At 38.7% G+C, this 14,888-nt stretch overlaps 1 protein-coding gene across 4 annotated transcripts in view; it reads left to right on the top strand.

The window, feature by feature from the left end:
* Positions 1-14,888, top strand: part of LOC124113176 (aminopeptidase N-like) — an 81,201-nt gene that overhangs the window by 40,600 nt on the left and 25,713 nt on the right. For all 4 annotated transcript variants that reach the window (XM_048395371.1, XM_048395373.1, XM_048395374.1 and 1 more), the window contains exons 20-23: positions 10,140-10,221; positions 10,313-10,460; positions 11,264-11,693; positions 12,738-12,893. In XM_048395371.1, coding sequence (XP_048251328.1) covers positions 10,140-10,221; positions 10,313-10,460; positions 11,264-11,693; positions 12,738-12,893 — 816 coding nt within the window. The remainder of the gene's footprint in view (positions 1-10,139; positions 10,222-10,312; positions 10,461-11,263; positions 11,694-12,737; positions 12,894-14,888) is intronic.

Below are 14,888 nucleotides of genomic sequence, written 5' to 3'. Positions count from 1 at the left end.
TTATGTTATCCCAATAGGTCGTGACTATTCAAAGTTTAGGCTAGATGGTAAAGGAATATTGCGACTGCGTGACTCTCCGCATATTGATCTTATGCATTATAGTACTCGTAAGCCCCTAGCCTTGTCTACTATAGCTGGTAAACATAGTCGCGAGTTTGTTCGTGATAAATTAGGTTTTGTAGAATACGGACGACTTCCCGCGAAGACTACTAAGGTTCTTCGAACCGTGCGTACTGAACTCGGTAATACAGATGATTTGGAAGAAGCCTCTAATGTGGCCACGAACGGACTCGGAGAAATCTTAGATACCTATTACGATAATTCCACGGTCAGTGTATCACCATATTCGGAGTTTAGTATTAGGGAATTACGAGGTCTTGACAAGGCAATGCGAACAATGCGGGGAGAACTCATCAATAATACAGCCAAGATATCCGAAATCGACAAGCATATAGCTCAAGAGAAAACAAAACTCGAACAGGCGGACGATGAGTTCAGTAGACGCCGCGTAGCGGAAAGATTACGTAACTTAGAAGACGAAAGATCGGCCCGCCTCGAAGCTGCTTCCAGTAATAGAAAGGCACTTCGTTCGCAAATCAGTCGTATTCGAGAAACTATCGATCAAGTCCTCAACGATGACACTACACTGGCCGATAAAACTAAAACATTGTTCAGAGAACAGGGAATAACCATTGCCAGTATTTTAACCGCGTTGGGATTTATTATATCGACTTTGACTCTCTCGTTAACAGGTGGTAGTACAGGTGGAGGTTCACCTCCTAGCGATAAAAATGGTATTAAAGAGTGGATAAAAAAGCATTTAAAAGCATTAGGTTCAGCACTGGGAAAGCTCGCTGAGAAAGCCGCGGCCGCACTTCCCGGTATAATAGGGAGTGTTGTTTCCTGGCTATTGAATTTATTAGCTAAGACCACCACTTGGCTTAGTCAAAACTTGTGGGGGTTGATCGTAGCAATTGCAGGGCTGTTGTACGTGTTCGCTAAGAACTATTTAACCAAATCATGAGTAAGCCAACCGAGACTCCACCCACTACGAGCGCTGTTTTTTCATCGATATGTTGTTGATTTTTAGCCTCAATATGCGGTGGTACTTGAGCATTAGTAGATGGTTGAGCAATAGTTGGTGTTTGCGGCTTGACTATTCCCTTTTCGCTCGTGATCGTTTGCGTTATTAATTCGACGTTAATATCTGAATTTATACCTGGTTTTTGTTGATCGGTAGCGATAACAATTTTATTATTATAGCCTATCACTTGACCGATCTTAAGTTCCATATTACTCGAGGACATGTATAGTCCCGGCGCATAAACGAAGTCCACTTTGGATTGAGCGTACTGTAATGCATCTTGAAAACGCTTTATAGACGATGGTATGTCAACTGGTGAATTAATGGCGTCCTCCACGTTTGCGACAAACTGTTTTTGTGCATCGAGCGCCGTCCCAGTACCGATAATGGATGTTCGTGTTTGCGATTGTGCACCGAGAATTGCCCATACATAAGTTCTTATCGATTCATTAAATCTTACAAATCCTGGGTTAGTAAAATTATTTTCCGTTTTATCATTAAGAAATTCATTCCAAGCGTTTGCGGTATCGTTCATTTGTATAAATTTTGTAACAATATAAATTAAACCACTCTTAAAACTCATAATATCCCCTCTCCAATCGTTACTCGAAAGTTCCCAGTCTTTATACCAATGATGAGTTTTTAGAAAATAATCATACATTCTTATGTAAAGTTTGCTGGTATGCAACAACTTAAACGCATTAAATGGACCTTTGTTAACTTCTTTAAATAAATCATCGCTTTCTTCTTTGACGGTTATTTCCCCTGTGTAAGGAACACCTAGACCATGGTTTGCTCCTTTAATACGCCAATCTTTACTCGTAGAAACATTAAATTCATTACAAATACGTTCATACGCGGACCTATTGTACGGATTATTTGTGGAATTCCACGCTCCATCCTGCGGTAATGGAGCACTAATTTCTTTAAGTATACGTCTAATCTGATAATACACGTGAAATATTAAAACAGACTTATTTAGCCTAAATCCTGGGGCATTAACAGATACGCCACATCCCGTTGTGGCACACCATATGGCAAAGTTTAACTGATTCTGCCAAAATTGCATCGGATTGTGAAACCAATCGTGCACCATTTTATCGCTAGTTGCCGTGACCCTGTAATTTTCAAAGATATCTGGAAATTTAACGAAAAATTCAGCACCAGAGGCAGTTACTATAATCGATTGATTAGTAATGTATCTCGATTTCATATTTAAGTTATGATATAGTATCATTGTATATTTAATATGTATGTTACACTACCTGGAATAACAAATGGTCAGTCTATTGAACTGCTTCATACTATCGATAACTCGGATGGACAACTCGAAGTAGCTCTATGCGATGTAACGTATTACCAACGGTGGACCAATATAAGTGCTGCGAGAGGTAATAATAAGATATGGATATTAGATGACCAAAATAGAATTAATAGAATTTTTACTATACCTGATGGGTATTACAGCATAAGCTCACTCAATGATTATTTTAAGGCTGATATGGAATTTTCATTTTTAAATACTATTAAATTTAGTATCACACAAAATGAGTCGAATTGGACAATGAAAATCATCAATGGAAACGAAAAAATACTTATTGGTGAGAACTTAGCATACACACTTGGATTGGGAAAAGAAACAACATTATCTCCCGACGTAAGAATGTTTTTACCTAGTACATTATCCGATTTAGTTCCCTATAAAGAGTTGTTCATTCATCTTGATCAAATAAGCACGACGGATAATATTCAACAAGAAAGTCCTTCAACTCTTCTCAGAAGTGTTCCAGTTAAAAATGAAAAATATAATAGCGGTAGAACGGAATCTTTCTCGTTATTACAATATAAAAAAATGAAGCGGGGTATTATTTCAGACCTTAAAATTTCTGTATTAGATGTAAAACATCAACCTGTACATATAGGATACTTAAGTGTAACACTCCATATTAAAAATAATGGTTAATTCCATATTTAAGTTATGATATAGTATCATTGTATATTTGATATGTATGTTACACTCCTGGGAATAACAAATGGTCAGTCTATTCAACTGCTTCGTACTATCGATAACTCGGATGGACAACTTGAAGTCGCTCTATGCGATGTAACGTATTACCCACTGTGGACCAATATAAGTGCTGCGAAAATTAATAATAGGATACATATATTAGATGAAGATGCTCCTGACAAATACATTACTATACCTGATGGGTATTACAGCGTATGCTCACTCAATGATGAAATTTTTAAGCCTAATGGAATTAGTCTCTCACAAAATGAATCGAATGGGATGCTGAAAATCGACACTGGAGAAAATGGTGTAATTCTTATCCCATACTTAGGAATTACACTTGGATTTGAGCTTAAAATTATAAGTTCTAACGAAACACAACATGGAAATACATTGCCCGATTTAGTTCCCTATAAAGAGTTGTGCATCCATCTTGATCAAATCAGTACGACAGATAATATCCAACAAGAAAGTCCTTCAACTCTGCTCAGAAGTGTTCCAGTTAAAAATGAAAAATATAATAGCGGTAGAACGGAATCTTTCTCGTCATTACAATATAAAAAATTGAAGCGTGGTATTATTTCAGACCTCAAAATTTCTGTATTAGATGTAAAACATCAACCTGTACATATAGGATACTTAAGTGTAACACTCCATATTAAAAATAATGGTTGATGCATCAGGCCCTGGAACAGTAAGACAATGTAATACAATTGCGCTTTCCGATCTCGGAGACACGGAAGGATTTGATAAACCCGGTGACAATGGTAAGTTATACGCTTTACACTTACACGATAATGTATACAAGCGGAAAGAAGTCACATTCACGGGTAATCTAGGAGATTTAAGCGATGTCGACGTTAGTAGACTCCTTAAAAACACTTCGTACAATATTACTCGCAACGACGATAATAAATGGACTATGGTTGAAGCAAACATCGAGTGGCTACTGAATATCGTCATTATCCCACCTTATGTGATGATGGGTAAGGGACATAATTTAACTAAGATAATAAATAGTGGCATCGTACTCGCGGCTTATATCCCGTCAAAACGAAAAAGTGTGTTGGTCACTCCCCTGCCAGATGACCCAGGTCATATGATATATAGTCGTCCGGCCTTAAAAAACATTAGTTTAAATTTGGTTACTGAATTCGAAGATATTAAAGTTAACCTGAGTGCAATACCTAATCTTTCTACGCTTATTATTGAAGTCTTGTTCGGAGATGCACCGGTAGATGCCTTCGACATATTACCAGGTCTATCGATTAAATGGCTCAAGAAACACGAGCGTCAACGTTGCAGTATTATTCATATCGGAGCATCGCCCGTTGCAACCCTCGAGGGGGTCCAAATTATTAAAAGTGACAGTATTTCTCTTACTAAGATATTCTTGCCGTATAATATACATTTGATAAGGTTGATGTATACTATCAAAACATTTAAGCAAGACCAATTAAAGACTATTATATGATCGTTATATACACTATGAGTTTATATCCGGCGCTCGGTGAAGCATTTGAAAAGATGGAAACTGTTGATGGATTTCGATTACATCAAATAAGCGACAAAAAACATCGAATAGAGAAGGATAGGGAGTTGAGACTTGGATTGTATAAAAGGTATCGCAGAGCCGTGAATGCTCTGGACGGAGTTGACACCGCTCTTGTAGTATCTTGCATGGGACTCGGTGTAGCGGGTATCGGTTTACTATCAACTATAATCGCCGCGCCTATCGTGCTCGGCATGGAAATAACCGCTGGAGTCTCGGGACTGGCAGGAATAGCGATAAAATTCATTTCTCGTAGGTTACAAAAGAAAGCATTAAAACACGATAGTATTCGGATACTCGCCGAAGCAAAGTTGAACAGCATCGAGGATCATATTTCGACAGCAATGGCCGATTGTAAGATATCCGAGGATGAGTTTCGTTTAGTGCTGTCGGAGCTCAACAAATACAATAAAATGAAGCAGGAGATTCGATCAAAATCTCGTAAGACCAGTGGTATTAGCGAAGACGAGAAAAAAAAGTTCATAGAAGAGGGGAGGCAAGAAGCGCGTCAATTATTCCGTCCATAACCAAAGAACTGGTTGGAGATTAAAAATAGATTGTTTACTATCGTGTGATTACATTTAGACAAATGCTAACATAAATATATAATAATGGAGAAAGCTATTCAATGGAAAGAATTACCACAAGGTTTTTATTATATCAGTGATGCCAAACCAACCAAATACGGTTATCAATTGTTTCTTATCAATTTACAAAAAGAGTGTAGTTATATAGTCTGGTCTCCTAGTAAAATGAACGAAGAACTTAATAAAAATGTTGAATATCGCTTTATCGATAAAAATAATAAAGAATATTTTTATTACCATTTAGACTCATCTAAAGCAATGATTGGCCCCAGGTATTGGTGAGCTAGAGCCAATTTAACTTAATCTTATGACTATCATTAAATCGCATCATCATTTTGGCATAAAAAATTCCATCTGTAGTAGCAGTATAGGTATATAAATCCAGCTCCAGTGGAGTTGCGGCAGAACCATCATTACCTATACTACTCAGGTTGTAACCAAATGGTGACTTTTAACCATTCATGAAATAGAATTGTGTTCTTTTCAAAACCTAGGAATTACAATTGAAATGTAAAACCTCAAGCCAGGTTTAGGAGTGACCCAGGTTTGGAACAACGCAGCCTTCATTCACTCACTGGATTATAATGTGGAAGACTCCGTGTCTGTGTTGATAGAGTACCAATGCCTTGTGCATCAAACACTGTACATCACTTATATTCCTGTCAAAAGCACACGATAATAGCCTGTATTCAGTTGATTTCATATTATGTCCCCCAGGGTTAAAAGGGACCACAATACTTGTCGTAAGAGGTGATAAATTTGATTTGGAGAGAAGGCTTTGCTCATATTATCTGTCACTGCTTTATCTGGCCCAAATTCTATTATTTCCAGGAGGCAGTGACATACAGTATACAGTGATGTTGTTGTATATATAGCCGGAAGTGACATACAGTATACAGTGATGTTATTGTATATATAGCCGGAAGTGGCATACAGTATACAGTGATGTTATTGTATATATAGTTGGAAGTGACATACAGTATACAGTGATGATGTTGTATATATAGCCGGAAGTGACATACAGTATACAGTGATGTTATTGTATATATAGCCGGAAGTGACATACAGTATACAGTGATGTTATTGTATATATAGCCGGAAGTGACATACAGTATACAGTGATGTTGTATATATAGCCGGAAGTGACATACAGTTTACAGTAATGTTGTATATATAGCCGGAAGTGACACACAATATACAGTGATGTTGTTGTGTATATAGCCGGAAGTGACATACAGTATACAGTGATGTTGTTGTATATATAGCCGGAAGTGACATACAGTATACAGTGATGATGTTGTATATATAGCCGGAAGTGACATACAGTATACAGTGATGTTGTTGTATATATAGCCGGAAGTGGCATACAATATACAGTGATGTTATTGTATATATAGTTGGAAGTGACATACAGTATACAATGATGTTAATGTATATATAGCCGGAAGTGGCATACAGTATACAGTGATGTTATTGTATATATAGTTGGAAGTGACATACAGTATACAGTGATGATGTTGTATATATAGCCGGAAGTGACATACAGTATACAGTGATGTTATTGTATATATAGCCGGAAGTGACGTACAGTATACAGTGATGTTATTGTATATATAGCCGGAAGTGACATACAGTATACAGTGATGTTGTATATATAGCCGGAAGTGACATACAGTTTACAGTAATGTTGTATATATAGCCGGAAGTGACACACAATATACAGTGATGTTGTTGTGTATATAGCCGGAAGTGACATACAGTATACAGTGATGTTGTTGTATATATAGCCGGAAGTGACGTACAGTATACAGTGATGTTGTTGTATATATAGCCGGCAGTGGCATACAGTATACAATGATGTTAATGTATATATAGCCGGAAGTGGGATACAGTATACAATGATGTTATTGTATATATAGCCGGAAGTGGGATACAGTATACAGTGATGTTGTTGTATATATAGCCGGAAGTGACGCACAATATACAGTGATGTTGTTGTGTATATAGCCGGAAGTGACATACAGTATACAGTGATGTTGTTGTATATATAGCCGGAAGTGACGTACAGTATACAGTGATGTTATTGTATATATAGCCGGAAGTGACATACAGTATACAGTGATGTTGTTGTATATATAGCCGGAAGTGACGTACAGTATACAGTGATGTTATTGTATATATAGCCGGAAGTGACATACAGTATACAGTGATGTTGTTGTATATATACCCGGAAGTGACGTACAGTTAAAAGTAATGTTATTGTATATATAGCCGGAAGTGACATACAGTTCACAGTGATGTTGTATATATAGCCGGAAGTGACAAACAGTATACAGTGATGTTGTGTATATAGCCGGAAGTGGAAAACAGTATACAGTGATGTTATTGTATATATAGCCGGGAGTGACATACAGTATACAGTGATGTTGTTGTGTATATACCCGGAAGTGGCATACAGTATACAATGATGTTATTGTATATATAGCCGGCAGTGGCATACAGTATACAATGATGTTAATGTATATATAGCCGGAAGTGGGATACAGTATACAGTGATGTTGTTGTATATATAGCCGGAAGTGGGATACAGTATACAATGATGTTATTGTATATATAGCCGGAAGTGACATACAGTATACAGTGATGTTGTTGTATATATAGCCGGAAGTGGGATACAGTATACAGTGATGTTATTGTATATATAGCCGGCAGTGGCATACAGTATACAATGATGTTAATGTATATATAGCCGGAAGTGGGATACAGTATACAGTGATGTTGTTGTATATATAGCCGGCAGTGGCATACAGTATACAATGATGTTAATGTATATATAGCCGGAAGTGGGATACAGTATACAATGATGTTATTGTATATATAGCCGGAAGTGGGATACAGTATACAGTGATGTTGTTGTATATATAGCCGGAAGTGACGCACAATATACAGTGATGTTGTTGTGTATATAGCCGGAAGTGGCATACAGTATACAGTGATGTTGTTGTATATATAGCCGGAAGTGACGTACAGTATACAATGATGTTATTGTATATATAGCCGGAAGTGACATACAGTATACAGTGACGTTGTTGTATATATAGCCGGAAGTGACGTACAGTACACAGTGATGTTGTATATATAGCCGGAAGTGACAAACAGTATACAGTGATGTTGTTGTATATATAGCCGGAAGTGACGTATACTACACCGTGATGTTGTTGTATATATAGCTGGAAGTGATGTATACTACACCGTGATGTTATTGTATATATAGCCGGAAGTTACATACGGTACACAGTGATGTTGTTGTATATATAGCCGGAATGGCATACAGTATATAGTGATGTTGTTTTATATATAGCCGGAAGTGACATACAGTATACAGCAATGTTGTTGTATATATAGCCGGAAGTGACATACAATATACACTGATGTTATTGTATATATAGCCGGAAGTGACATACAGTATACAGTGATGTTGTATATATAGCCGGAAGTGACATACAGTATACAGTAATGTTGTTGTATATATAGCCGGAAGTGACATACAGTATACAGTGATGATGTTGTATATATAGCCGGAAGTGACATCGGTATACAATGATGGTATTGTATATATAGCCGGAAGTGACGTACAGTATACAATGATGTTAATGTATATATAGCCGGAAGTGACATACAGTATACAGTGATGTTATTGTATATATTGCCGGAAGTGACAAACAGTACACAGTGATGTTGTTGTATATATAGCCGGAATGACATACAATATATAGTATATTATGTCCCCCAGGGTTAAAAGGGACCACAATACTTGTCGTAAGAGGTGATAAATTTGGAGAGAAGGCTTTGCTCATATTATCTGTCACTGCTTTATCTGGCCCAAATTCTATTATTTCCAGGAGGCAGTGACATACAGTATACAGTGATGTTGTTGTATATATAGCCGGAAGTGACATACAGTATACAGTGATGTTATTGTATATATAGTCGCCGCGAATAGCTGCAAAATTGCTGATGCGGCGTTAAGCAATATTCACTCACTATTGTATATATAGCCGGAAGTGACAAACAGTACACAGTGATGTTGTTGTATATATAGCCGGAAGTGGCATACAGTATACAATAATGTTATTGTATATATAGCCGGAAGTGACATATAGTATAAAATGATGTTATTGTATATATAGCCGGAAGTGACATACAGTATACAGTGATGTTGTTGTGTATATACCCGGAAGGGGCATACAGTATACAATGATGTTATTGTATATATAGCCGGCAGTGACATACAGTATACAATGATGTTAATGTATATATAGCCGGAAGTGGGATACAGTATACAATGATGTTATTGTATATTTAGCCGGAAGTGGCATATAGTATAAAACGATGTTATTGTATATATAGCCGGAAGTGGCATACAGTATACAATGATGTTATTGTATATATAGCCGGGAGTGACATACAGTATACAGTGATGTTGTTGTGTATATACCCGGAAGTGGCATACAGTATACAATGATGTTATTGTATATATAGCCGGCAGTGGCATACAGTATACAATGATGTTATTGTATATATAGCCGGAAGTGGGATACAGTATACAATGATGTTATTGTATATTTAGCCGGAAGTGGCATATAGTATAAAACGATGTTATTGTATATATAGCCGGAAGTGGCATACAGTATACAATGATGTTATTGTATATATAGCCGGAAGTGGCATACAGTAAACGGTGATGCTATTGTATATATAGCATCATTAAGTGACTTATGTCAGTACTGATATTCTTGACCCTCCGCCCATGTAATAATGTCCACCGCCATGATGGCCTGAATATTGCTTCAAGCAGCATACACATATACTCACTCACTCACTCACTCACTCTTGACCCTTTAGCTACAGCGCCAGTTTCTACTACTTCGCTAAGATGATCCTCTCTGCAACAGGCACATTCAACACAGAGTTCCACCTCAAAGAGGTAAGATGTATCACATCCACTTACTGGCTCCAACAACAGCTTGAGACAGTACCAACTTAATCTGATTGTGATATTTTTCTCGTTCTGACAGTTAGAGGCCTTCGTCAATTCCACTGCTGACCTTGGCATTGGCGTAACGGCCTTCACGCAGGCGATAAGTCAGACTAAGGCCAACATAAAATGGATGAAGAAGAACTATCCCATCATCAAACAATGGCTGACGGACCTGGGTTATTACAGTATGTACATTCTCCATTAGCTACTACTTGAAGGTTTAATTACAGTACACCTCGTTAGTACGGACACCTTGAAGTGATTACAGTACACCTCGTTAGTTCGGACTCCTTGAAGGTGTAATAACTGCAAACCTAGTCAGTATGGGCACCTTTGTTTTTCAGGACGATTGTTGTTGGTAACGTCCACACGTTATTAAAGAGATATGACTACTTACCCATGATTCTGTAATCCGGGCACAATCACTGGAAATTCTACGTCCTGGTAAATGGGGAGTCTCAGTATGATCCTAATATGGATCCGAATAGATGAATATGAAACAATGAAACAGAAATAAAACTAACAAATGTCTTCAACAAATTCCTCAAATGATTAACGTAGTCTAATACGTCTGATTTATCGTAAGGGGCTGATTTGAACTTTGCGACATGGGGACGTTAATGCATTAGAAAAACACGCGATTGTGTAGTCTTTACTCCTGGTCAAAGTGCCAGTACAGTACTGCTGGTGAAGTACAGTCCAGAGCAATCCCCAGGTAACCCTTATGTTTAACAGACTAATCTAGTGTGGAATAACGTTAACGGTGTATATTTCCCATTCTGCAATCACTTTTGAATATTCTCGATATTGATTTACTTAATCAGAAGATTCGAATCAAAACCTTTTCTGATTGGCACAGTTGATTTGAATCAAGGAACCGGTTCCAATTTCAAAATAACAACGTTACATTTACAACGTTAATTCTACATTAAAGGATGTGAGTATTTCCCAAATGACAAATATGTACCTTGCTCTTTATGTTCAACAGAGGACCACAATCAGAAGGAACAGCGTACAACCTCTGAAGACATATTCCTCCCTACAAACGTCAAGCCCCTATCCTACGACCTTGAAATGAAACCGAACATGTACGAGGGGGACCCGGCCAGCTTCACATTTGAGGGTTCTGTCACGATACACATCAGATGTCTTCAACCAACCAGCGATGTTACTCTTCACATCAACAAGCTCAACATCACTTCCGGTTCAATCGAATTCGGACCGGATGTTGGGGGTGTACCTGCAGTCCGATACGTGTCACACGAGCAAAACAAAGGTAACCAGTTCTTGACGATCCACGTGAATGAGGAACTCAAGAAAGACGGACTGTATCACCTGAAGATGAACTTCACTGGGCCACTACGAGATGATCTTGCCGGGTTCTATCTCAGCTCTTACAAAAACGGAAACACCTCGGTGTAAGTGACGTCATATAGCCTTGGACAATTATTTATTTATACCTACGTCGAGTTAGTCTGAACACCCTGATATTAAGTTTGGAAAACAATTTATATCACCTCCGTTTCAGAATGTTGAGCGAAGTCGTTAAAACGTTCGCTCGTCACGCCGAAGACCCGGATTCGATTCCCGACATGGGTACAATTTGTGAAGCCTATTTCTGGTGTCACACACCCATGATATTGTTGGAATATTGCTAAAAGCGGCGTTAAACCAAACTCACTCACTCACTGTTGAGGTCTGATTGGTTCACATGATCTTGATAAAATAATACAAATTTATTTTTGAAGAAAAAACTCCCTTTTACCCCGCCACGAAGTATTTCTGAGCGGCGACAATAAATATCTTGCACACCACAAGGAAGCAAAAAGATGAACGTTGTTACTGAGTTTCAGTGGTACATTCATATAATTTCAACAGCTATTTTGCCATTTACGACAAATGGAATCTGTTTCGGCAGAAAATCTAGGCTGGTTATTCTCTTGCATTGTTATATTAACGAGTCATTAAAAGTTAACCTCCGATTAATCGAACATCTGTTTTCTATGAATTTTCAATTGATCTTAATTGTTTAACAACGGCGGTTTTAAACATGTCGGCCAGATCAATTCGATGTGGCATTCTCACTCAGGGTATATGTGTTTATTAACAACAACGAGACGCTAAATCCATATATCCCATCTGATACTACTATAAGTTATAGTAATTTTAGGAAACAAAATAAAAGATGACATGATTCGTATGTTCATGCAACGGCTTCGACATAAAATTCCATGGAGCAAATCGCTGAAACGTCAATTTCTTATTTCATGTCCTGGAATCTTCAAATCAATATGCACAAAAAATGTACTTTATACAGATCCCTTACGCTACCAAGTTGTATTCATTCACTCGCCGGAATATGGTCGTCTGTGTCTTCTGTGTGCCAAATCCTGTCGGGAAGTTAAACCAGCGCGATTTAGCTGAATCGTGTAATAGCAACGGTGTATATTTGCTCACTGCAGGTATCTTGCGACGACCCAGTTCGAGTCCTCCGATGCACGAAAGGCATTTCCTTGTTTCGACGAGCCGGCCCTGAAGGCGACGTTTAACATTGTACTTGTCAGGAAGAAGGGCTTCTCATCGACGTCAAACATGCCGATTAATCGAACGGAAGACAGGTAGAGTTCGGACTGACTTATATACATGGGTTTACTCACAGCACATACCTACAAGGTGGCCACGTGACCAGGGTGTCTCAAGATGTCAAACAGACATCATCTGCATCATGAGCATTTTCATGATTTTACAAAATTCCGATTGGGCATCAAAAATATTCTTGGACTAACTTGGATGACAATAAGCCAATGTCCTTGAATACCGATATTAAACCCTGTTTATTATGACATATGCTGTGCAAAGAAGCTAGGAGACGTGTTATAGGTGAAACTATAGGAACATATACCCATGCCAGGCAATGGCAGTAAGTGATGTCTGTGCCAAAAACATTTCCGAAGATATCAAGCTCCCGAATACAGCATTGTGACAATCATGAAGCACGTGACTTCGGCCGTGACAGCACGTGACAGGGGTGATATGCCAGATTTACCATTGTCACTCAGACTCCGTCGTGAACAGACGCATATTGTTTTCTTGGAACCAAATGCTCAAAGGCACTTTATTAATCACCTTTTATCATTAATGTTGATTGGTTGGTTCGTTGTTTAACGCCGCACTCAGCAATATTCCAGCTAAATGACGGCGGTTTATAAATAATCGAGTCTGGACCACACAATCCAGTGATTGACATTATGAGCATCGATCCACGCAATTGGGATACGATGACATGCATCAACCAAGTCAGCGAGCCTGACCACCCGATCCCGTTAGTCGCCTCTTACGACAAGCACAGTCGCCTTTTACAGCAAGCATGGGTTGCTGAAGACCTATTCTACCCCGGATCTTCACGGGTCTAATCGTTAAGGAAGCAACAACATTGATTATGCGAGGTTGGCACGGTGCTGAACGTTTACGTGCCATTGGCATGTTGCGGGTGGGCACTGGTTAAATAATTTTAACCCACACGCTTCATGTTTCTACATGTGTCATCAGCAGATAAACACATAACGTCGACGATCGACGCCGCCCTTGTCACCTAAGGGCAACAACTCCAGCCTAGATTAGTCAGAGCAATGGCATTAAGACATCGGTTACAAACTGCCACTCAGATAAGAGATTGGTTGCAACAGGCAACTTGTGTAAGAGTACATGCCCAGGCGGTGCGAAATCGTCTGCATAGGTGGTTTTTTGCGTACACGAGGTCCACGTTTCATCGCACTACTTACTGTACGTCTTTTGACGTCTTTCCCAGTGGTGTAGGGAATTTGGTGTAGCACTTGGAACATCGACGTTGGGCTAACGTTATGTTTACAGACGAATCGAGGTTAATCCCCGACTTCTATGACAGAGGCGATCGAGTTTGGAGACGTCCTGATGAACGTTTTCAAGACGTTAACGACGTATGGCATGATCGCTGTTGGGGCGGGTCAATAAGTGTATGGGGTGGTATCACAATGACAGAAGGAACTGCGCTCTATCTTGTCCATGCAGAGTCACAGGTCAGTAATTTGGGACAACACCATTGCACTACTCGTGGTGCCATTTGCACAAGGTTCCATCTCATCTTATCAAGATAATAATGAATGTGTTCATCGTGCCAGGATTGTGACCTAATTCCTCCAACAGCAAACATCTATGACATGCCATGACCAGCCATGACTTTGACTTTTCCCTTACTGAACACGTCTGGGACATAATTGGCAGATTTGTACGTCAACGTCAAAATCAACCTACTTAAATCAATGAAGTCGGTGTTGCTATCACTGTTGAGAAGAACAACATGAGTTAATTGTAAGCTGACATTGGTCGACTCATCGAAAGCATGTCTGGACGAGTCCGTACATATCTGGCCACCAGAAGTGGTTTATAAGATATAAGTTGCCTGCAAAATACAAATTTCAAATTTGACAACAGACATCTTTAACGACCTAGTGAGCTATCATCTCATCACACCAACCATTTGAACGCATTATATCTGATCACCTACTCCCAAGCAGATATGATCATATCATTTCAGTTTGCCAATACCATATAGATCAGATTGATCCCCACTATCC

This window comes from Haliotis rufescens, unplaced genomic scaffold (assembly GCF_023055435.1).
Source record: "Haliotis rufescens isolate VD_foot unplaced genomic scaffold, xgHalRufe1.0.p SCAF_14, whole genome shotgun sequence".
Taxonomy (NCBI): Eukaryota; Metazoa; Mollusca; class Gastropoda; order Lepetellida; family Haliotidae; genus Haliotis; species Haliotis rufescens.
The sequence above is the reverse complement of the archived record's forward strand: the minus strand, read 5'-3'. Positions and strand labels throughout refer to the sequence as shown.